Source organism: Haliotis rufescens, unplaced genomic scaffold (genome assembly GCF_023055435.1).
Source record: "Haliotis rufescens isolate VD_foot unplaced genomic scaffold, xgHalRufe1.0.p SCAF_20, whole genome shotgun sequence".
NCBI lineage: Eukaryota > Metazoa > Mollusca > Gastropoda > Lepetellida > Haliotidae > Haliotis > Haliotis rufescens.
Genome location: NW_025963891.1, coordinates 18,640,157 through 18,664,003, shown reverse-complemented (window position 1 = coordinate 18,664,003; position 23,847 = coordinate 18,640,157). Strand labels below are relative to the sequence as shown.

At 39.2% G+C, this 23,847-nt stretch overlaps 1 protein-coding gene across 2 annotated transcripts in view; it reads left to right on the top strand.

Annotated features, from left to right (window-relative positions):
* LOC124133022 overlaps positions 1-22,442 on the top strand; it is a 228,303-nt gene extending 205,861 nt beyond the window's left edge. For both annotated transcript variants that reach the window (XM_048400914.1, XM_046497225.2), the window contains exons 26-34: positions 356-475; positions 2,653-2,728; positions 7,143-7,269; positions 8,122-8,207; positions 9,030-9,126; positions 9,926-10,016; positions 10,485-10,595; positions 12,728-12,797; positions 17,957-22,442. In XM_048400914.1, the coding sequence (XP_048256871.1) occupies positions 356-475; positions 2,653-2,728; positions 7,143-7,269; positions 8,122-8,207; positions 9,030-9,126; positions 9,926-10,016; positions 10,485-10,595; positions 12,728-12,797; positions 17,957-17,962 (784 nt within the window). In that variant the 3' untranslated portion in view covers positions 17,963-22,442. The remainder of the gene's footprint in view (positions 1-355; positions 476-2,652; positions 2,729-7,142; positions 7,270-8,121; positions 8,208-9,029; positions 9,127-9,925; positions 10,017-10,484; positions 10,596-12,727; positions 12,798-17,956) is intronic.
* The last annotated feature ends 1,405 nt before the right edge of the window (positions 22,443-23,847 follow it).

Genomic DNA, 23,847 nt, shown 5'->3' with positions numbered 1-23,847 from the left:
TGGGTTTCACCGAAGTGGTAAACATCTAAGACCTGCATCACTTCGGGCTTTCCTCCCACATTAAGCTGACACGCCGTGATATAACTGGAATAATGTTAAAAGCGGTGTTAAACCCAACTCACTCACCTTATCAGCAGAGGAAGTTGGAGAAGATTGTCCTTTGATTAAGCTCTCAATAGAATACAGTACTTGCTGTATTTTGAAGAACGTTACAATGAATATGTTACCCCTGCATCTTGATGACTGCTTGGTGTTGACTATGATGACAGTCTGACAGCTTTCTGTGTGGGTACAAACAGTTTGTTCACATCTTTATTCATACCAGTATGTTCATGGCCACATCTTTCTGTTACAGGAAGTTCATAGAGCAGTGTTTCAAGCCCTTCTCGTCCGGGCTGGTGGAGGATGGGGTGTACAAGAGGCTGTGTGATGAGACGGCCCAGTACAAGACAGATCTCATGAAGAAGGCAGAAGAGTGAGTCGATTATTCCCCATTGAACAACACCTGCATTCTCATGTTGTATGAAACCAGATTCTGGTATCCCCTGCCATAATGTTGCTGGAATATTGCTAAAAGCGGCATAAAACCTTTTATTACCAATAGGGTTAGAAATATCCAAGTTCATAAAAATCTAATGCAAGTGTCACTTCACGTACACCTGGGTATTGTTTCCATCATCCGGACGGCATTGTTGAAGTCAAACAAAGCTTATTGTGACATTAGGATGGAATGACATCACACTAGAAACTAAAACAAAACAAAGCTAAAATTTGTTGACGTCATTCGACAAATTGTGTTTTTCTTGGACAGCAGTGGTGATCACTGCATTTTTCTAAAGGAGAGCTTAAAAGGATTAAGAAATAATGGGTAATGAAGAAATCATTACTCACATGTGTGTTACACTGATTTCACGAAACGTGTGTAAGAATTCAATTTACTCTCACTTTCATTCGGGAAATACAGGAATTCTGACACTCGTTTCATAAAATTATTATGACACACATGCTTGTATATTAAACTTTATATTAACTCACTACTGGTCACCGAGGTTAACCTGACTGCTACAAAAAACAGCATTCTCCCCATTGCAGTTAGTCAAATGTTTGTTCAAATTTTTTTGGGTGGAGTTCATGTTAGAACTTATGATACTTGAGGATAGAGAGGAAGTTTTAACCGATGCACACATGCAAGCTTCTTGAGCCTGCTGTTGTAGATAGCCCATGTTTAAAACAGTTATAAATATCTTTGCAATGTCAACATATGTATGATGGATTGCTTTTAAATATATCTTTCAATTATTGATAACATGTTTTTTTAATCCACAACATGTTCTCATCACTATATATCTGAAACAGTGCAGATGCAGTGTTAAACTTTACCTCACTCACCTGCATATTGATTTTAAAATTATAAATCTCAAATAATTATGAGACTAAGACTCCAAGATAACTTCACACGGAAGCCAGCTATCAGAAACAAATATCAACAGAGACATGTTAAAAATGCTTCTTGAAAAGTCACATCTTTCATACAAATTCCTTTTTCACTGAAGCAAGTACCATTGTAGACTACACTTAGTCAATGAAAACATGAAATAACTTTAAAAAACTTCTTCCAAAAAAACTTTCCTCTTCTGCTGTTTTAGTTTGATCTAGACTTGCCTAGGCTTTTAGTAAAAAAAACAACCTACAAAATATAAATTCCACAGCCATGGTGCAGGACTAGCTCCATTATGAAATATGTACAGTGTTATCACAAAGTTTCCCCACTATGGCAGAGATCGATTATTCATACCCAGCTCTCATGCATCATCAAGACAAGCCAGCACTCTCCAGTCCTGAGGCTTGTATGATAGGATAATCCAATCAGTTGATAAGTCAGGGTAATAAGCCCTGCAAAAAACAGCCTGTAAACAGTGGAAGTATCAACACTGGTGTGAGAGATACAAGGCTTGTCTCTGGCTAATGTCGAGTGGGACAGTATTTACTCAATGTTAATAGTAGGGCTCCCATCGGACTAAAATATTTACTTGGCGTCACCAGACTTCGGCAGCTGCTTAGCCAGGCTGTTTTTGCCTGTTGGAAGATTGTATGAAGTTCGGTGGAAGTTATGAATTTTTTCTTTTTACAGATAGCTTCCTGAAGAAAGAAGATCTTACCACATCCATATTTCCATGATGTGAAAATTATGGAATTTTAGATCAAGTTAACGGAGTCAATGTGGGCTTTCATGGTTGATGTTTATCTGTCCATACATCCTACCTTTGTATTTTCATCTGTTTGAACTATGGTACATGATAGCCCTCTTAAAAACTAATTGAAGCACTCATAATATGTCAAATATAAAGCAACAATCATATTATGTTTGTTTGTTGTTTAACGCCGCACTCAGCAATATTACAGCTATATGACGGTGGCCTGTAAATAATCGAGTCGGTACTAGATAATCCAGTGATTGACACCATGAGTACCGATTCACGAAATTGGGATACAATGACATGCATCAACCAAGTCTGTGAGCCTGACCACCTGATCCTGTTAGTCACCTCTTACGACAAACATAGTCTAAATTTACGACAAGCATGGTTTGCTGAAGACATATGTTCACGGGTCTCTATGTTCAAACTCCACGGGTGTGTTGCTGTGTTGTAGGAGGGAGAGGAAGCTGTACACAGGGCTGTACCCAGACCTGCAGAGGAGGATCAAGTTGCCAGAGAAGGATCTCAAGGTCTGTGTGTGTGTGGAGCTTGTGGTTCATTGAAGCCAGGCTTTGTTTCTTCAGCCAATAATTCAGATACATGTCCTAAACTCACTGCCTGTCTGTGTGTGGAGCTTGTGGTTCATTGAAGCCAGGCTTTGTTTCTTCAGCCAATAATTCAGATACATGTACTAAACTCACTGCCTGTCTGTGTGTGGAGCTTGTGGTTCATTGAAGCCAGGCTTTGTTTCTTCAGCCAATAATTCAGATACATGTCCTAAACTCACTGCCTGTGTGTGTGTGGAGCTTGTGGTTCATTGAAGCCAGGCTTTGTTTCTTCAGCCAATAATTCAGATACATGTCCTAAACTCACTGCCTGTCTGTGTGTGGAGCTTGTGGTTCATTGAAGCCAGGCTTTGTTTCTTCAGCCAATAATTCAGATACATGTACTAAACTCACTGCCTGTCTGTGTGTGGAGCTTGTGGTTCATTGAAGCCAGGCTTTGTTTCTTCAGCCAATAATTCAGATACATGTACTAAACTCACTGCCTGTCTGTGTGTGGAGCTTGTGGTTCATTGAAGCCAGGCTTTGTTTCTTCAGCCAATAATTCAGATACATGTACTAAACTCACTGCCTGTCTGTGTGTGGAGCTTGTGGTTCATTGAAGCCAGGCTTTGTTTCTTCAGCCAATAATTCAGATACATGTACTAAACTCACTGCCTGTCTGTGTGTGGAGCTTGTGGTTCATTGAAGCCAGGCTTTGTTTCTTCAGCCAATAATTCAGATACATGTCCTAAACTCACTGCCTGTCTGTGTGTGGAGCTTGTGGTTCATTGAAGCCAGGCTTTGTTTCTTCAGCCAATAATTCAGATACATGTACTAAACTCACTGCCTGTCTGTGTGTGGAGCTTGTGGTTCATTGAAGCCAGGCTTTGTTTCTTCAGCCAATAATTCAGATACATGTCCTAAACTCACTGCCTGTCTGTGTGTGGAGCTTGTGGTTCATTACGGAAAGGCACTGATTCTTCAGCCAATAATTCAGATACATGTCCTAAACTCACTGCCTGTCTGTGTGTGGAGCTTGTGGTTCATTACGGAAAGGCACTGATTCTTCAGCCAATAATTCAGATACATGTCCTAAACTCACTGCCTGTCTGTGTGTGGAGCTTGTGGTTCATTACGGAAAGGCACTGATTCTTCAGCCAATAATTCAGATACATGTCCTAAACTCACTGCCTGTCTGTGTGTGGAGCTTGTGGTTCATTGAAGCCAGGCTTTGTTTCTTCAGCCAATAATTCAGATACATGTCCTAAACTCACTGCCTGTCTGTGTGTGGAGCTTGTGGTTCATTGAAGCCAGGCTTTGTTTCTTCAGCCAATAATTCAGATACATGTCCTAAACTCACTGCCTGTCTGTGTGTGGAGCTTGTGGTTCATTGAAGCCAGGCTTTGTTTCTTCAGCCAATAATTCAGATACATGTCCTAAACTCACTGCTTGTCTGTGTGTGGAGCTTGTGGTTCATTGAAGCCAGGCTTTGTTTCTTCAGCCAATAATTCAGATACATGTACTAAACTCACTGCCTGTCTGTGTGTGGAGCTTGTGGTTCATTGAAGCCAGGCTTTGTTTCTTCAGCCAATAATTCAGATACATGTCCTAAACTCACTGCCTGTCTGTGTGTGGAGCTTGTGGTTCATTGAAGCCAGGCTTTGTTTCTTCAGCCAATAATTCAGATACATGTACTAAACTCACTGCCTGTCTGTGTGTGGAGCTTGTGGTTCATTACGGAAAGGCACTGATTCTTCAGCCAATAATTCAGATACATGTCCTAAACTCACTGCCTGTCTGTGTGTGGAGCTTGTGGTTCATTGAAGCCAGGCTTTGTTTCTTCAGCCAATAATTCAGATACATGTCCTAAACTCACTGCCTGTCTGTGTGTGGAGCTTGTGGTTCATTGAAGCCAGGCTTTGTTTCTTCAGCCAATAATTCAGATACATGTCCTAAACTCACTGCCTGTCTGTGTGTGGAGCTTGTGGTTCATTGAAGCCAGGCTTTGTTTCTTCAGCCAATAATTCAGATACATGTACTAAACTCACTGCCTGTCTGTGTGTGGAGCTTGTGGTTCATTGAAGCCAGGCTTTGTTTCTTCAGCCAATAATTCAGATACATGTCCTAAACTCACTGCCTGTCTGTGTGTGGAGCTTGTGGTTCATTGAAGCCAGGCTTTGTTTCTTCAGCCAATAATTCAGATACATGTACTAAACTCACTGCCTGTCTGTGTGTGGAGCTTGTGGTTCATTGAAGCCAGGCTTTGTTTCTTCAGCCAATAATTCAGATACATGTACTAAACTCACTGCCTGTCTGTGTGTGGAGCTTGTGGTTCATTGAAGCCAGGCTTTGTTTCTTCAGCCAATAATTCAGATACATGTACTAAACTCACTGCCTGTCTGTGTGTGGAGCTTGTGGTTCATTGAAGCCAGGCTTTGTTTCTTCAGCCAATAATTCAGATACATGTCCTAAACTCACTGCCTGTCTGTGTGTGGAGCTTGTGGTTAATTGAAGCCAGGCTTTGTTTCTTCAGCCAATAATTCAGATACATGTCCTAAACTCACTGCCTGTCTGTGTGTGGAGCTTGTGGTTCATTGAAGCCAGGCTTTGTTTCTTCAGCCAATAATTCAGATACATGTACTAAACTCACTGCCTGTCTGTGTGTGGAGCTTGTGGTTCATTGAAGCCAGGCTTTGTTTCTTCAGCCAATAATTCAGATACATGTACTAAACTCACTGCCTGTCTGTGTGTGGAGCTTGTGGTTCATTACGGAAAGGCACTGATTCTTCAGATCGTAAAAACAAATTCAGTTACTCAGATCACTACTCCTGAGTGTGTGGAGCTTGTTATTAACTGGTTTGAGATTCTTCCGCGGATCAGCGAATTTCTGCAGATTTTGGTGACCATAAATTTGTTAAAATCTGATGGCTTCCCCCTGACCCCAAAACACCCCCAAATTATGAACCACGCTCCATTGAAAAAACGTTTCAGCTGAAAAGAAAACTATCCATTCTCATCCCTGTATTAAAGATATACACTGTTCGGTCTGACACTTCATTCAGCTAGTCCTGAAATGGGTGAAACAGGGGTCCGGAAACCGTCATATGCGCCGGACATGTCCGATTGGGAATCTCAAATGTCCGTTTTAAAATATTGCTTACCGGACATTTTAAAAAGTATTGTCCGGACATTCTTAAATTTTGACCGGACATGATCAACAGTTAGGACTGAGCAGTTTCTGTCTGCAGTTGCAACACAATGAAGATTAACTACACTGACAAGCTTTGTTTGTTTTGATTGCTGTAAATACATCGTACCTACATGATAGTCCAATCGGTCAATCACTGTAATAGGTAATAAACTGAGTTGACACTGATTAATCGAGGATTAATTACTCAGAACATTTTGTTAATTTGAGTGAAAGGTGTTTACAACTGTACATTAATACCTTGCATCATCGATGTACCTCATAACCTCACAATGCTACGATATGTAACCTCAGACAAGAAGCGAAAGCGTGACGACAGCCAGTCGACCGATGCAGATCAGTCGAGCGGATCTGCCAAACCCTCAAAGTCTGGACGATCATTTTGTAAGTCGTGGCTAACGACTTTCACTTGGTTGACATACAATGAGGATTTGCAGATTTTATTGTTTTCAGTAGCTAGTCGTATGTTGAATCTTGATTGACCGCCATTTTGCTTTCTCGGACGATCGATATCCAATTTTTTTATGGTCAATAATTAAGTACAGATGAAAAAAGTATTCAAATTACTATTGCTATCAACGATATTTTAGTATTGTTGATTAAATTATCTGTCTTGTTTTTAAAAAAATCTTTAGTTTAAAAAAACCCTTTTCCCGTGAGGTCACGTGATAACCAAATATGGGATAATAGTCTCTATCCAAATGTTACAATGCGTACTCTTGAGCAGACTCATGAAAATAACTCATGAATATTAATTAGACCGTTCACTACGTTAACAGATCGTTATTATAACAGAAACAAACGTATGTTTTCCATGTATATCTAAAATGATATTATTTGTTATTGATTGTCCGGTGAATTAAACAATTTAAATTGAAACAATTCATAATTCATCATATTATGAATACGTAAACTTGTAATGTGTGTGAAAAGTCGTACTAAAATACGCTATTTGAAGGGGGCGTGGCCTAAATGCAAATGTCCGATTGGGATTTTAAATTTTCCGGACCCCTGGGGTGAAAGTCTGCAAGGACTACCCATTACCTTTCCCAATTTAAGTTTAATGTATGGTGTCTCCCTGTTTTTCATTAACAATCGGCACTAGGTTTTCAGATAATGAATTCAGATAGTAAACTGATGTCTACCCCAGTGTGATGAAGGGACTTATTTCTGTCCGGTACTGTATTCCAGCTGACCATCCTGCTGACGTCCAAGCTGCTGGAGCGGTTCTACCCGGAACACATCCTGGCTCGGATGGCCCTCCAGTCAGAGGACGAGTTCTGGGAGAGTCTTCACCTGGAACCCAAAGACTGGAAAGGTGCACAATAGACACTGACAGAAACATACATGTCAAACATATATGTCAGAAATATGTTCTCAGTTACAACAGAAAACTAACTTTTATGGTGGTCATATTATTAATAATAACATTTCCTAGACGTGGTAAGTGTCAGTTAGTCTACTTCATAAGGGTGTGAGGTATTACCGGTATATCGATAAATTGAGGTTAATTCTTTCCATGATACGTATCACAATATCACTTTTTCATGCTCAATATATTGAGTGATTTCAAATTGGGATTTTTATCATGTGTTTAGTGTTATATACTTGCCAAATGCCTTCGGGGCCCCAAGATGGCTGCGAATCTATTGGCTGAGTAAACATTATGTTGTGCCAGCATCTTGTTTTATTCATACTTTCATGTATCAGATTGTTATACAATATATCGTGATACGTATCGCAATAAGGCCTTGTGCATTGCAAAATATTGTGATACACTTTAAACTTCCAATACCCACCCCTACTACTTCATGTAGGAAACATTTCTGTTATGATTTTAGTCATTGTAGTCATTGAAGCTTGGATGGAATGAGTTCGTAATGTGGGGAAAGAGTTGACACTATTCCATGAAACTCAGGGGAGAAGAAAACTGGAGGGGAATGAGGTCATAACTTGAGGAATAGGTTCACACTAAGGGGAAACTCAGGGGATATGGGATCTGTGAATTGTAATCAAGCAAGGCTGTGGATCTCTGTCTGTTCAACTGAAATAGTTTTCAGCTGTTTTGAGCCCATGTATTCTGTAGTGGTAATGGTTCCTTAATCACATTCCATTATTTAGCATGCTAGGCCTTTAATGATGAAATGTTTGCCCGTTCCCTGGGTTGCAGGTTTTGCCTGCAAGAAGTTGGCCATGGTATTTTCGAAGCCATTTTTGCTGCCTTTGGAAGAGACTGACAACTATTTTGAACTGAAGGTAAAACTGTCTTGTACACAATGTGTCTGGAAGGATAGTGATTGGTATGCCAGTGTACAAATACTGATACACCTGCAGGAAAGGTGGGTGTGGTCAGATGGGTATTGCAGGGTACAAATACTGATACACCTGCAGGAAAGGTGGGTGTGGTCAGATGGGTATTGCAGGGTACAAATACTGATACACCTGCAGGAAAGGTGGGTGTGGTCAGATGGGTATTGCAGGGTACAAATAATGACACACCTGCAGGAAAAGGTGAATGTTGTAACTGGGTATTGCAGGGTACAAATACTGATACACCTGCAGGAAAAGGTAGGATGTGGTCAGGTGGGTATTGCATAGTACAAATACTGACACACCTGCAGGAAAAGGTGAATGTTGTCAGGTGGGTGTTCCAGGGTACAAATACTGTTACACCTGCAGGAAAAGGTAGGATGTTGTCGGGTGGGAATTGCAGGGTACAAATACTGACACACCTGCAGGAAAAGGTAGTATGTTGTCAGGTGGGTATTGCAGTGTACAAATACTGACACACTTACAGGAAAAGGCTTTGATTTGTAGTCCTAAAACAAGCATACAATCCTGTTGCTGTTTTTCTGAAAGGTAGCACCTGAGACTTGTTTACCTGAGTAGTGTCAGCATTATGTTGCTGCCATGTTTTGACATTCCAACTTCGACAGACCCTGACACACCTAAGTGGCTTATTTGAGCAGCAGAGTGATGGACTGCCCTGCTGACACATAGTAAAAGCATGGTGGATCAAGTCAGCTTGGACCTGAAAATGAACCCAATGATTGAACAATTATCATTTTCCACCATCAGGTGGATCACATCAACTTGTCCCGCTACGTGAACATGTTGGCCACAGCCGAGTTCAGTGACGACCTCGACCTCATCACAGAGGTCCATACACCAACCAGTGAGTATTGTTGGAAGATTGATGTGTTCCATTGATATTTCCTAACCAACATTTATCAATAAGTACATTGTTGTCTGAACACAAATAACTAATCAGTTACAAAAGACTGTGAAATAAATTTCCCCACAGAACATTGAAGCAGGGCCTGGTTGTATTGTATCTGCGTTATCAAAATAGTGCCAGATAACATGTATTGACAGATTTCCATGGGTTAGTAACCCAGACAGAGTTATCCCCCTTGTGTTTTCTCCTCGCTGCATTAACTGTATCTCACTGCTGCTGATATTGACTTGTTACTACACGCAGCTACAGGCTGTCCCCTTTAATAGAATAGATAAATCCCAAGCTTTATCTTTATGTTAATAGATAACAGATAGACAATACTATACTATATTTTCAAGATCTTCTGAGTTGAATTTTGTTTTTCATATAGTGTGACAGTTCTTGTACATGTATACTGTTTTGCACATAATGTGACACATTCCTTGTTCGGGGGCACGGGTGGCCCAGTCGTCTAAGGCGCTGCAATTCGCTGTGCAGAGTTTCGTCCCTTGGCCACGCCAGAAAACTATGATTGTGGGTTCGAATCCCGGTTCGCCCCGATTATGTTTCTAGGTTTGTCAGCACCATACCCGTGCTCGTGGGTTTCACCGAAGTGGTAAACATCCGAGACCTGCATCACCTTGGGCTTTCCTCCCACATTAAGCTGACATGCCGCAAATATAACTGGAATACTGTTAAAAGCGGCTTTAAACCCAACTCACTCACTCACACTCACATTCCTTGTTCTGTTTTGCAGGTGACATCACTGTGAAGGCGCCGACCCTAGATTCTGGCTACTTTAACCCCAGTCAGAAGCTGATTCACACAACACGCTTCGGTACACCAAGGTCAGACACTTGACACTTGACACTGACACTTCATAACTGACAGCTCTAAAAATGTGCTGAATAAGATAAATCTAGGGATCTATGATTGAATCACAGTCTGTGCCAAAACCTTTTGAGTCTACTTTGCCGAACATGGCTCTTGGCATCATTACGTGCTAAGTGTTATTGTATAGACTGTTTTTAGCTGACCAGACAGAATTTTACTAGACTCTGGCTTGGGACTAGTGGCTAAAGTCTCAGACTGGAAACTCCCATGCAGCTGCATGAACTTGGTTTTGTCTAGACAGCTATTTTTGCTGACTATATATGAACTATTGTTTTGTCTTGAAATAAATTTATGTATTTAGAAGACTATGCATTGCCTGAGGTATTACGGTAATATTACCGTCACCTCATGCTGTCTAAATATGATATGTTTGATGTGTTATGTATTGTTGAAGAGAGCATCTGTTTACAATGGTTCTACAGAGACAAGAGCTGTCCATGGAAGGCTGTGTATGAACACAAGGTGTTTGACAAGCTGGAGATTCCGCTCCCCATCCCTCACCCAGCTAACATAGCCATAGCCATCTACAACAGGTAAACATCTCTCTACCCACCCCACACCCAGCTAACATAGCCATCTACAACAGGTAAACCTCTCTCCACCCACCCCACACCCAGCTGACATAGCCATAGCCATCTACAACAGGTAAACATCTCTCTACCCACCCCACACCCAGCTAACATAGCCATCTACAACAGGTTAACATCTCCCAACCCACCCCACACCCAGCTGACATAGCCATAGCCATCTACAACAGGTAAACATCTCTCTACCCACCCCACACCCAGCTAACATAGCCATCTACAACAGGTAAACATCTCTCCAAAACCACCCGACACCCAGCTAACATGGCCATAGCCATCTACAACAGGTAAACCTCTCTCCACCCACCCCACTCCCAGCTAACATAGCCATCTGCAACAGGTAAACATCTCTCCACCCACCCCACTCCCAGCTAACATAGCCATCTACAACAGGTAAACATCTCTCCACCCACCCCACTCCCAGCTAACATAGCCATCTGCAACAGGTAAACATCTCTCCACCCACCCCACTCCCAGCTAACATAGCCATCTACAACAGGTAAACATCTCTCCACCCACCCCACTCCCAGCTAACATAGCCATCTACAACAGGTAAACCTCTCTCCACCCACCCCACTCCCAGCTAACATAGCCATCTACAACAGGTAAACCTCTCTCCACCCACCCCACACCTAGCTAACATAGCCATCTACAACAGGTTAACATCTCCCCATCCCACCCCACCCCACACCCAGCTGACATAGCCATAGCCATCTACAACAGGTAAACATCTCCCCACCCACCCCACCCCACACCCAGCTGACATAGCCATAGCCATCTATAACAGGTAAACCTCTCTCCACCCACCCCACACCCAGCTAACATAGCCATCTACAACAGGTTAACATCTCCCAACCCACCCCACACCCAGCTAACATAGCCATCTTCAACAGGTAAACCTCTCTCCACCCACCCCACACCTAGCTAACATAGCCATCTACAACAGGTTAACATCTCCCCACCCACCCCACCCCACACCCAGCTGACATAGCCATAGCCATCTACAACAGGTAAACCTCTCTCCACCCACCCCACACCCAGCTAACATAGCCATCTACAACAGGTAAACCTCTCTCCACCCACCCCACACCCAGCTAACATAGCCATCTTCAACAGGTAAACCTCTCTCCACCCACCCCACACCCAGCTAACATAGCCATAGCCATCTACAACAGGTAAACCTCTCTCTACCCACCCCACACCCAGCTAACATAGCCATCTACAACAGGTAAACCTCTCTCCACCCACCCCATACCCAGCTGACATAGCCATAGCCATCTTCAACAGGTAAACCTCTCTCCACCCACCCCACACCCAGCTAACATAGCCATCTACAACAGGTTAATATCTCCCCCCCCCACCCGACACCCAGCTGACATAGCCATAGCCATCAACAACAGGTAAACATCTCTCCACCCACCCCACTCCCAGCTAACATAGCCATCTACAACAGGTAAACCTCTCTCCACCCACCCCACACCCAGCTAACATAGCCATCTACAACAGGTTAACATCTCCCCACCCACCCCACCCCACACCCAGCTGACATAGCCATAGCCATCAACAACAGGTAAACGTCCACACCTACCTAACATAGCCATGTACAACATTTTTTAGGATGTTAATACCACACCTGTGTATGCCGTATTTTCCATATTGAGAAGTCAGGCCACTTGAAAATTGCTTGGAGAGTCATAGAAATCATTAATAGCACATTTAGTTCAGAGATCGAGCAGTGATCAAACATTTTGAATACTGATGAAACTAAAACTTGTTCAGTAGTTCCTTGGCAATTATATACCTCTTCGGTGCTCTTGTTTTCTGTAAAAGAAATCTGTAGACATTTATTTCATCATTGTTAATGCACATTCACCCATTATCACTGTGTTTTAAATTAAGCCTGACATTCAAGGGGTCCTTTTCATGGCCCCAATGCCATAAGCTCATCATTCAAATATTATATCAAACATTAACAGCAGGACCCCCTGCAATTTCAAACACTGTAACAAGTTTATGCTAATGTCTGTCGTATGTTGTATTTTCAAAAATATACCCTAACTTCTGTGTTCTGTGTTCTGCAGGGAGAATGACCAAGCCTACATTGACATGGACAATGTGTTCTGCCAGAGGATCGTGCGAGCAACAAAAGAGGTACCGTATGTGGACTTTGGCGATCGCTCTAGCCTAGACATGTACGATGGGGAGCCTAGCACCCCAGATAACGCAACCGCCGAATCTGTCACTGTCGTCCCTTCCCATCTCGCTCTCCAGGAACGGTCATTCTCCGAGGAAGGCATGAACAAGCACTCTGTTCCATTTACTGGCACTCCCATCTCTGACACGGCTAGCATTCAATTATCCACTGTCCCCTCCCCACACTCCCTGTCCCCCGTTTCTCTGGCCGCAGGTCCGGCATCTGTCACTTTGGAGGTGGAGGAGGGGGAGGGGGAGACTGACCCACCAAGAAGGGGACACTCACGAGAAGAGAAAATTGTGTATTCTGAGGGTGAAATGGACAATAGCTGCATGATCTATATCGATGACGATCATTCGGAGGCTGTCCTCAAAGTTTGATGAAATTGATGTGTATTGTTAATTGCAATGTGTTTTGCAATCAGACTGTGCGTGAAATGAAACGGACATTGTTTGCTTAGTGCTGTTTTTGTTACTACCGTTCCTGTATTCGGGAATATTTTTTCTTATTCCAAGATTTGATACTTGATTTTAACACATCAGTCATGACGCGATCACTTATGTTGGGATGTGTGTCTGAACCTGTTTTAACTGTGTACAATTTTTAGAATAATTTGTGTGAAGTAACATTGTTAGATTTGCTGTCCTCGAATGACCAACTAATCCTTCAAAAAAAATAGGTTGGCTGATTTCCGTGATTGCGTTTCAGCGTGATTTTGTCTGTAGTTAGATAGCTATACTGGCTTACAGCTCAGGGATTTTGTTTTGTTCCAATTTAATCCAAGTTTTGTGTGACTTCCACCCAAGCAAGATACACAATCGTGGGTGTCCCATTTTGTAGTATTTGTCATTCTTTGTGGGTCGCTCTGTCTCGGTATTAGCTTGCCAACTACCAGTACCAGTATCAAATTAGGGTTATTATCAGATTAGATCTAACCATCCATCTAAATTATGGGAATATTTATTACATTATATATTTCTAACAAACTTTAATTTGAAACTTTGTCTGTAAAACAGTGCAAGAGCATTTATTAAGTGTAAAAAAAAAAGTTGACGTAAAAGATATTTGAAGGTAAATATTTTGGATAAAAAGTGCACACTCCAAACAAGAAAAAACATTGCATAGACTTATACCTCAGTCAACATATGTTCTCCGAGTGAAGTTTTATGAATCATGTCAAAACTTTTTAAACTGAACGACGACTTATAGCAAACATCAGTCAAGGTGTTTTCTTCTTCCCAACACCCTTAGATCAATATGGATTATTTATGACTCGAAAACTCTCATTACACTCTCTTCACCACTTCACTGCTATCACATGCCGATAGAGGATGTACCCAAGGACACTGCCCTGATAAAGATGTATCAGTCGGATCGGGTTTCTCTCTCCTCAATCCTGTGTTATTTTATCCCCCCACTAACTCTCTAGTCCCTTTCGTTGCAGCCACTGTAACCTGTTCTTCCTATTAATCTTTTAATCAATATACACATATATTCACTGTCTTCATTCCAAATCATTCTGATTTCAAGGGTATAACGCATCCTGCAGTTGTTACGGAGTACGATGACAGTGGACTATGTCATGTAAGCCAAGTGTGTTCCTAGGCCTTACCACTGCACAGCATTAGGGTGAAAGACTTGTTATGCAATTATTTTGTTCTCTTACTTACTGTTGGGGATTTAACGTGTCTCTGATGTAATGCGTATTTCGCCCACAGATTTTGTTCTCATTCTGCCATAGCTATATATAGGAGCATGATGGGTGGATGGGGTGGGTGGTGGTTTGTGGGAGGTGATGGGGTGGGTTTGCTTTTAGATGTGGTTAACATTGCGAACCAGTCTTGATGTCCCATTCAGATACATTGCTGTGTAATTGCTAAGGCCACACTTTTTTCAATTTTATGTTTCACGGATTTATTCTGCCTTTCAACACAAGGTCGGTCGAAATATAAATAAAAATAAATAGCTATGTCAATCAGTTATTTATTTATATGAAAATCATTCTGCCGTAGAGTTATAACTGCAGCTGGCTTCTTGAATCACTGATAGTTATATAGACATTGAATTTAAACATAACATTTTATATTGTATAAGACATCTATATTACAAGCAGGGGACATTATAAAAATAAATATTTTAAGTTTAATTTAATTCTTTACCAGTTCCTTTTCATTATGGGCGGCAGACCCGTGAAACAAAAAATAAAAAATGTGTTGCCTGATTGCTTCATTATGAGCTAATGTTGACTTTTTTCTTCATTAATATAAATGAAATTATTTTTTTAAACAGTAATTGATAGTTTGGGGCAAGGTAATATGTACTTTTAGGAAGGACAAGCACAAACATGAAATAGGTTTACTGTGACTATCAGTGGAAGCCTTTATATCTTTGTCATTTTTATAAATTCTTAAAATATCTGTCTCTATCAGACTGAGAGCTTTAACAAAATTGTGTTGTGGTTTTTACATGGTTGATAATTTTAGCAATCAAAGTGTCAAATTTCTATCATTCTTTTTTCCATTTACATTGTATTCAAATATATGACAAAGGGCTAGTGCAATCAACAGTATTTTATTTGTTTGTTTGTTTTGATCTTAACAGCCCAAGAGTTCAAATGTATTTGATGTCAGTATTTCCTTGTAAAACTCATTGAAAAACACATTGAAAAACAATGTAAATATTTGACATCGAAAACGACAATCCTAAGTTTTCTTTTTCTTTTAAAATAGGCTCAGCAAACCAATATTGCAATAATGTATGCACAACTTTCAATTAATGGTTGATCCAACTACTACAGTCAAACCAGGAACACAGGAGATGGCCCAAAAGCTTATTATTTTAGTTCTAAGGCTTTGGAGACATCTTTACATTTTTCCGTGATTATTGTTGATTTTACAGCGTAGCAAGATTTCTGTAACCATACTATTGACTTCAATGCATTTATATAGCGTCAAGTTTAGTCATGTATAAATATTTGGTTAATGTGTATAGTAGTGATAAATGTTGAAATATTTTATGCAAAAAAGCTTCATGAAAATGTGTTCATTTCAGGGTCTAGATTTGCAAACACATGTTGTGTACTTAACCTTTTTTCATCATATCGTGCAATGCTTTATCATGATGAAGATAGTGTCATCAATTTTGACTTTTGTTTTATATAATTGTAAATATTTGTACTTTACTAGCTTGGTGCACTACATATCCCAACAATATTTTAGTGTGTTGGAAATGTCCTTAACCATGTTAACTTGAGGAGAGTTTACATCCAAGTTATCTTTTTCTTCCAAGGATGGGAAACTGTCTCAGTGGTACTCTGGTCAACTCTGACAGATGTGTTGTGTAGATCCTGCTATACAGTCTATTAATAATACTCATTTTCGTCACATTTTGAAACAATTTGTCCTTCCCCAAATTTACAAATATTTCCAATGCTAGCTGCTCATTCTTAGGCTGACCAAATGCTCCTGGCTGGTTTCGTCATTATGAAATACTGAGTCTATTTCTGCTACGATTTGATTAATCATATAAGCATTGTGACAAAGTTTATTTGAGTCTTTGCCAAGCTTGGAAATATTGTTGATTTTTTTTTGACAGAAATAAATAAAATGTTGTTTTCGAAAATAATTTTGACGGAAATATATAAAAATTTTGATGTATGATTGTTTGTTAAAATTGACAAATCCTGTTTGCTCCTCACCCAGTCGAAGAATGTAGATGGATTGATAGTCAGGTGATGTGAGATATGACAATGTTTATTATCTGTTGACAAAATGATGTTTGTTATTTGATATGAATGTACATAAGTAGGTTGTAGATTGTGTTATTGACGTGGATTTGATGGCTTGTTCCAATGGCATACTGCCTCATATATGATGTACATAGCTTTTGCCAATGTGTGTGTTCAAGGGCGGAATCGACGTAAGTCAGGAAGGGCTGATCACGTTGTGCTAGTTGCCTTGTTCAAAGTGAACAGCTAAACAATAGAAGACACTCATTGGTCCTCAATCTAAGATTGTCTGTTTGGGGTCAAATCAAAAATGAAAAGATAATCGGGATAAAGATATATGAATAAAATTAAACTCAATACATTCAAAATGAGTATGTAATAAGTCTCAATATGTTCAGTCTTAAAGATGATAATTTGTGTTAATATAATTCAGACCTTGCTTTGAAATTTGAACATTAATACCAAAACAGAATGTGTGAGATTTATATTGTATTGCTACAGGCCCTAAATAGGGATAAAGATATTTGAAAATGATTAAACTGAATACATTCAAAATGAGTATATATTATATGAGTCTCAATATGTTCAAAAGATGTTGAGTTGTGTCAATATAATTTGGACATTGCATTGAGAATTGAACAATTAATACCAAAATAGAATGCGTGAGATTTACATTGTATTGCTGCAGGACCTACTCTGTCAGAGTGAAATATCCTGGAATTTAATACCCACTGGTACCGCTCGATTAGAAAGTTATAAAGGAGTAAATTGTAGCTATATGTCATGTCAACAACCAGTAGTCTGCTTCTCAAGTGAAGCAGTACATAGCTATGTTTTCACAGGTGTAAAGGAACCACAGCAGGAATATTAGATTGTTCAGGGACATCATTCTCTTGGAGAGATATATCTCCAATAGTTGGAATTGACATGACACATGAAATTGACATGAAATAGGCATAAAAACAGACATAAAAACATAAAATTGACATGAAACATGAAATTGGCATAAATCAGACATGAAACAAGAAATAGACATGAAACATGAAATTGACATGAAATAGACATGAAACATGAAATTGACATGAAATAGATGTGAAATTGACATGAAATAGACACTGTCAGTATCTCTATATGGTGGAGTCCAAGACATCTATGTCCACTCCGCCCTTGAATCTCCCACATACCTGGTTGTGATGATCATATTGTCAAGGGTGATACTTGCACTTATTAACGTAGTCATGCTTTTTTACATTTTAGTTTCTTTTACATTTCCGCAGCTATGCAATTTTCTTTGTGTTCTGTTTTCCTTTTTGTTTGCGGTTTCATGTAAATACTTTTACCAACAACCTGTGCTATTGTGACTTTCTTTTTTTCTCGTTTGTTTCCAAGGATTGACGTCATCGACAGTCACAGCCTTGACAGCCGCTGCGCCCAGCTGGTCAGCACAAATGTATATACACAATGTTTATTAATATACTAATTGGTGCTTAATTTGAATATGCAAATGGATATATTTGCTTTGCTTCCATGCTTTGCTAATCAGACCTGCACATTACTTGTGTTCAATGCACAAGCACATTATTAAAACCCTGCTTTTGACAGTTACAATACTTGATAGAACTAGTTTTGTGGAAATTGACAAATTTAATATTTAATATCTGACAACATTTTCCTTCTATTGGATCTGAACTGTTTTGTATGTTTACAAAATTGAAATCCTTTATAAAAGTATTTTTGTAGGTTTGTTAACTTGATTAATCATTTCATTAATTTAACTCTGAAACTTTAACAGGATTATTTATTCAAAGATTACATTATTTTCATGGTATAAATTGTTATGAAAATATTCACATTCAACACAGATGATATGTATGGCGCACCAAATTTAGCTGTGACATCAGTTCATGGACAGGCGGAATGTTTGGCAAGTGTGACAGATGTTGAGGACTTGCCAAGAGTTGCCTGCCATGTTTATTTTATGCACTAACTCTGCAATAACGACATACGGAGGTGTAGAGGAGAGTGATAGGGACTTTGCTTTGTCTTTATGGTGTGCTATGTGGCTGGGACCTCGTGTGCTCGACAAATGTCTGCCATGACAGATCAGTTTTATAACTGTCATATTCAATGACAGACTCGTTATGTCTTGAAGTGTCAATGAATTAGTACACATTTGCTTCTAATTACTCATGTCATTGCTTATTAACCATGCGTTGATGCTCTCACAAATTGGATTAACATAAATATTTGGTTATGTCTGAAGATCAAATATGCAGGCATAAATAAACTTGTATACCATGTTTAGATTGTCTCATGAAATGGATCCAAGAAACTACTGCTAAACAACTTATGAAAACATTGTCATGAACACAATATATGACTGTAGATGTCCCCTACACAACAGAAAAATCCATTTCCATTGAACAGAAGAGTGGGATGCGGTCATTTTGGTACCAAATGTAATAAAGTTTGGTAAATATGTATATGTATGTATGCAATATTTTTTAATTGGACCTTGATTTGAATTAGTACTTGGACCATACAAAAAACTGGAGCTTCTGATGTCCTGTGCTCAACTTTTTTGTTATATATGTAGCTGGTAGTGGGGCTTGACATAGTTTTTGTTTTTCACAATATTCACAGTATTTGTTTTGTAAGTTTTGGGATACGACCCCTGTGTCTGTTTAGCAGTAGTGCAGTTTTAAACAACATAGTCAGTTCCATTTTGCTCTGGCACGTTCTGGGGCAGTGGGGGTAGCCTAGTGGTTAAGATTCAGGTTCGATTCCCCACATGTGTACAATGTGTGAAGCCCATTTCTGGTGTCCCCTGCCATGATATTGCTGGAATATTGCTAAAAGCGGCGTAAAACCATACTCACTCCTTCACTCTGGCACGTTCTTGATGAGATATGTTGTAGATCAGCTCCTCGTCCTTCATCCTCATGTTGACATTCTAAACATGGTTTACATGTCTAGAATTTGGATATGCTTCTCTTCCATTTGTGATTCTCTAGTCTTGTAGAAATGTTTCAAGTTTTATGTCTGAGTATTAGTGCTTTGCCATGTATATTCTCACAGGGAAAGACTAAAATTCAAAACAATATTGACAGAGGATGTTTAAGTGTGTGTATCGTGAAGTTATTGCCAAAATATTTTGTGAAATTTCTTGAAAAGACAATTTAGCCAATATAGATGAAATTGTGATGAATATTATTTGTTTGTTCAATTTTGTTAATGAATTGTGTAGAAAATATTTCTGGTGTTGATTTTCACAAGTCAAAACATATCACTGTCTTTTTGTATTGTATACAGATAGGTGGAAATAAGGGAATGTTTATGAGAGGTAAGGTTCAGTATATGTACTCCAAAGAATAACCATCTAGCATTATATTAAGAATGCTATATCAGACACAGACAGAGATAGCACTAACCTATCTACTGAAATACATTTTGGGTGGTGGGATAGCCTTGTGGTTAAAGTGTTGGCACATAACACTGAAGATAAACAGTTAGGGATCATTAATATTTTGGGGGATATTTTTATGAAATTGTAGGCTAAGTCTTCACTACAAAAAATATCCCTCAAAATATTCATGCTCCCTACCTTTTTTTGTATGTTAGTATATTTCTAAAAGCGGCATGAGACCAGCTTTGAACTATTTCTATGGTCCCTTATTTTTGTCTATCTGTATATTTCACAAGACAGGAATTTTGCCAAAGCACCTGTTAAACCAGATCCAGTCCAACTGTCAGATTGTTGAATGATACAGAATTGAGGTGTGCCAAGTCAGTTTATTTGCACCCAACATTCAAGTGTTATTGTTTGAGAATACACTTTTCTTCTTCTGTGACAATGAGTTACACAATACAGCAGCTAGCTTCACACTATCAGCGCCTTGTACAACGTGGCTGTGACATGGAGCAAAGATGGCAATCCAACATGGACACAATACCAGTATTAATCTGTTGTATACTTCAGAATGCTTGTGGTAGGTCACCAAGAACCTAAATTACTGGCAGGTTTGGGGGGACAAAATTTGTAATGTATACTTCTCAAAATAAGTTAAAGAACACCTGATTCTTTCATATTGCCCTAGTTAATATGTCATGACAGATTAGCAATAGTAATATGAAAGAACTTCTTTTGAGTAGTTTGTTTCACTGTGTTCCTACTGAGTGAATAATATTGAAATGTAGACTTTGTACTGGTTGGCATCTCTGCCACAGTGGCACCATGGGCTTAGTCCTGCTGCTGTCCTCACATGCACTCAACAGATGCATCATCAACATTGTTGGTCAGAGAGCATGGGGAGATAACTCTTTTTAATGTAAATCCAGGGGAGATAACTCTTCTGTATGTACATTGAAGGGGAGATAACTCTTTTTAATGCAAATACAGGGGAGAAAACTCTTCTGTATGTACATTGAAGGGGAGATAACTCTGCCATATGTACATTAATGTTATGTTCTTAATGCAAGTGTACTCACAGAAGTGTGAAATACAGGCTCAGTCAAGTTCAACAATTCCATGACAATTATTTTTTTTGAAATATCAGCACTTGTTGTGGTGACAAAACTTAATGAAAAGGCTTCTAATGTGAGTGTGTGTTCGTGTGGTTTTGTGGTCCTGATGTCATGACAGGTTTCATCACCTTTGCCTTGATTCTTACAATGAAAATATGTTTTTACCACACCCAAGTTGGTTTGTTACACAATATGTATGCATAGATGATAAACTAAAGCCTTCTTAGTTATTGCGTCATTGCATTGCTTCCAAGTTGTTGCCGCTTCTATAATTCACCTTTGTAAACTGCACTGATCGTTACTACTGACCTTGTTAGCTTTTGGAGAATGTCAAAGTGGTTAGGTGTCTATACAAAATCCTTTGTAAATTGTTAAGAAGTATTTGTATACATGTTACAAATTACTTGATTCATTTAGGAATTGACTTTTCACTGTGTGTGAGTTCATTGGAGTATGAACCTTCACAGAGTGAGAGCCAAACTGTATGAACATGCCTATAATTTTTTATTTCACTATACCTTGAGGGATGTTTTAAACATTTTCATTTAGTATGTGTGACTTCATGTTTACACTGACAACCATACAACTGTAACACGGAATAAAAAAGTTATTTAAAGGAGAGAAACGTGCGTGTGTATGTTCAACTTGCTCTACAGGAACGTCTTTTGTTGCTTGGTTCCAACAAATAGGTTCAGATAGTACCATCATTGGATAAAGGTGTCTTATGAACAACCTCAGTTAAGTAAAGATAAGATATATGGATGAACAACTGCTTCATTACAATTAGGAGCAACGTTATGTCAGTTTTGCAGTCATCCAATGGAAAATCTTGTAAGCTTCACATTAAAAAGTTATTTCCATTTACAAACGGATATAATCAAGAATCTATAATTTTTCAAAAGGGACAAATAAAAAACCCATGACAATAATATCAGATAACATTATGGGATGAGGTAAGACTTACATTGCCATGGGCCTTGTTCAACAAAGCAATCTTAGCGCTATGACTGTCTTAGTCTGTGTTAGTGAATGGAAGATTGATAAGATTGCTTTGTGGAACAGGGGTCCTGAATCCCGACCCAGTTTTTGCTGTATACTTTTATCGCAGGCTTACGAACGTCATAGCGCTATGAACACTTTGTGGATCGGGTGCAGGTCCATTCGTACAAGAAAAGGTGGATCATGTTTGAACATACACCATCGGTCTTTGAATAATTGATGTGCTATAACAAAAACAATCTCATTAAAATCAGATCTTCTCGCTGCCGCTAAACAAAGATCTGAGGACATCCCATTACGGGTCACGTCAGACCGACCTTTCACAAACTCTGACCGACCAATGGAATTACTGACAAGAAGTCGACATTAGCCAATCAGGAGGCAGCTTTCTTGTGCTTTACGGCACTAATTTCAAATTGGCGACTACACTTCGAAACATATTTTGACAAATTCTCGCTTAAAAATTTGAAACCTGAACAAAAGAACGTTCTAGAATGGCTAATATATGGTCTAGATTGTATAGATTCAGTCGTTAAGCCCGTAACTATCGTTCGGAATACCCCGTTTTTACGTTTTCGAGGCTGCATGATTAGAAATCACATTCCAACTGTAACTTTCATGATCTGGTAATCGACGCCCTGATTGGTCGGATGAAAGGTCGTTCTGACATGACCCCTAATGGGATGTCCTCAGATCTTTGTTTAGCGGCAGTGAGAACTAAGATATGATTTTAATGAGATTGTTACAAAAAGTATGTATTACAGTCCTGTTAACAGAAAGTCAGACCTGGCAACTAACTCTAATCATCCAGCCTACAATGAATAATATAGGTAACACTGTGGGGACACCCTGTAATGGCATGGAGTGTACATCAAGTAAGTCAGAGATTCTAAACTGCCAACAGCAATTATTTGGTAATACAATAAGCTATTTAGCTGAACTTTATCTTATCACTGTCTGTGCGTTCCTTATAGATAAGCATGCAGGTGTGAAGTAATTTTACTGATTAAATCATATTTTGCGTGAATTGTTACGTTTGCAGATGTCACCAGCTGTTTAGATTTCAGAATCATTGAGAGTTGTTTTGAAAGTATGTGGTGTTGCTGTTTGAAACTCCGTGTTTGATTAGTGCGATCTGACGTTTGTGGCAGGCAGGCAGGCTGCCATGTGTTAAAGGCTTGTTTTACTGGTTCCCATGTTTATTTGAAATGGCACTAAACTATATTTGTATTTGAAGTAGTTATTTCATCAGATATGAACATTCAGTGTTTTTGCAGTTTTACAAAGTCTGCTTGTCTTCAACTGTTTTCACGGTCAACTTTCATCACTAAAATGGAGAACTTGAAAATATCATACTATGTTGTTTGCTCAGCTGAGATGTCTTAACAACTAAACTTGGACCATTGTGTAGGTGACATGTGCCTAGAGATGACATGTAGGCAGTGGCATATCTTCAAGTTAGATTAAAATTACACAGATAAGCCAAATTTGTTCATTATTTGACATTGTGTAAGATTTCGTGAAATGGTTCTAATAATAATAATTTGGTTAAAACTATGAGGATAATTTTTGCATGCTGGAGTCATCCATAAAGAATACTCAAATGATGAAACAATGTTTAAATATTTTGAACTTTTAAAGTGATTATGAAAATAAAGAAAAATCTGTGTGGAAACAAAAATCTGACAAAAATTAAGTACTCATTGTTGATTAGAGACGCTAATATCTTTAAATAAAAGTAAACTTGAACACCAATA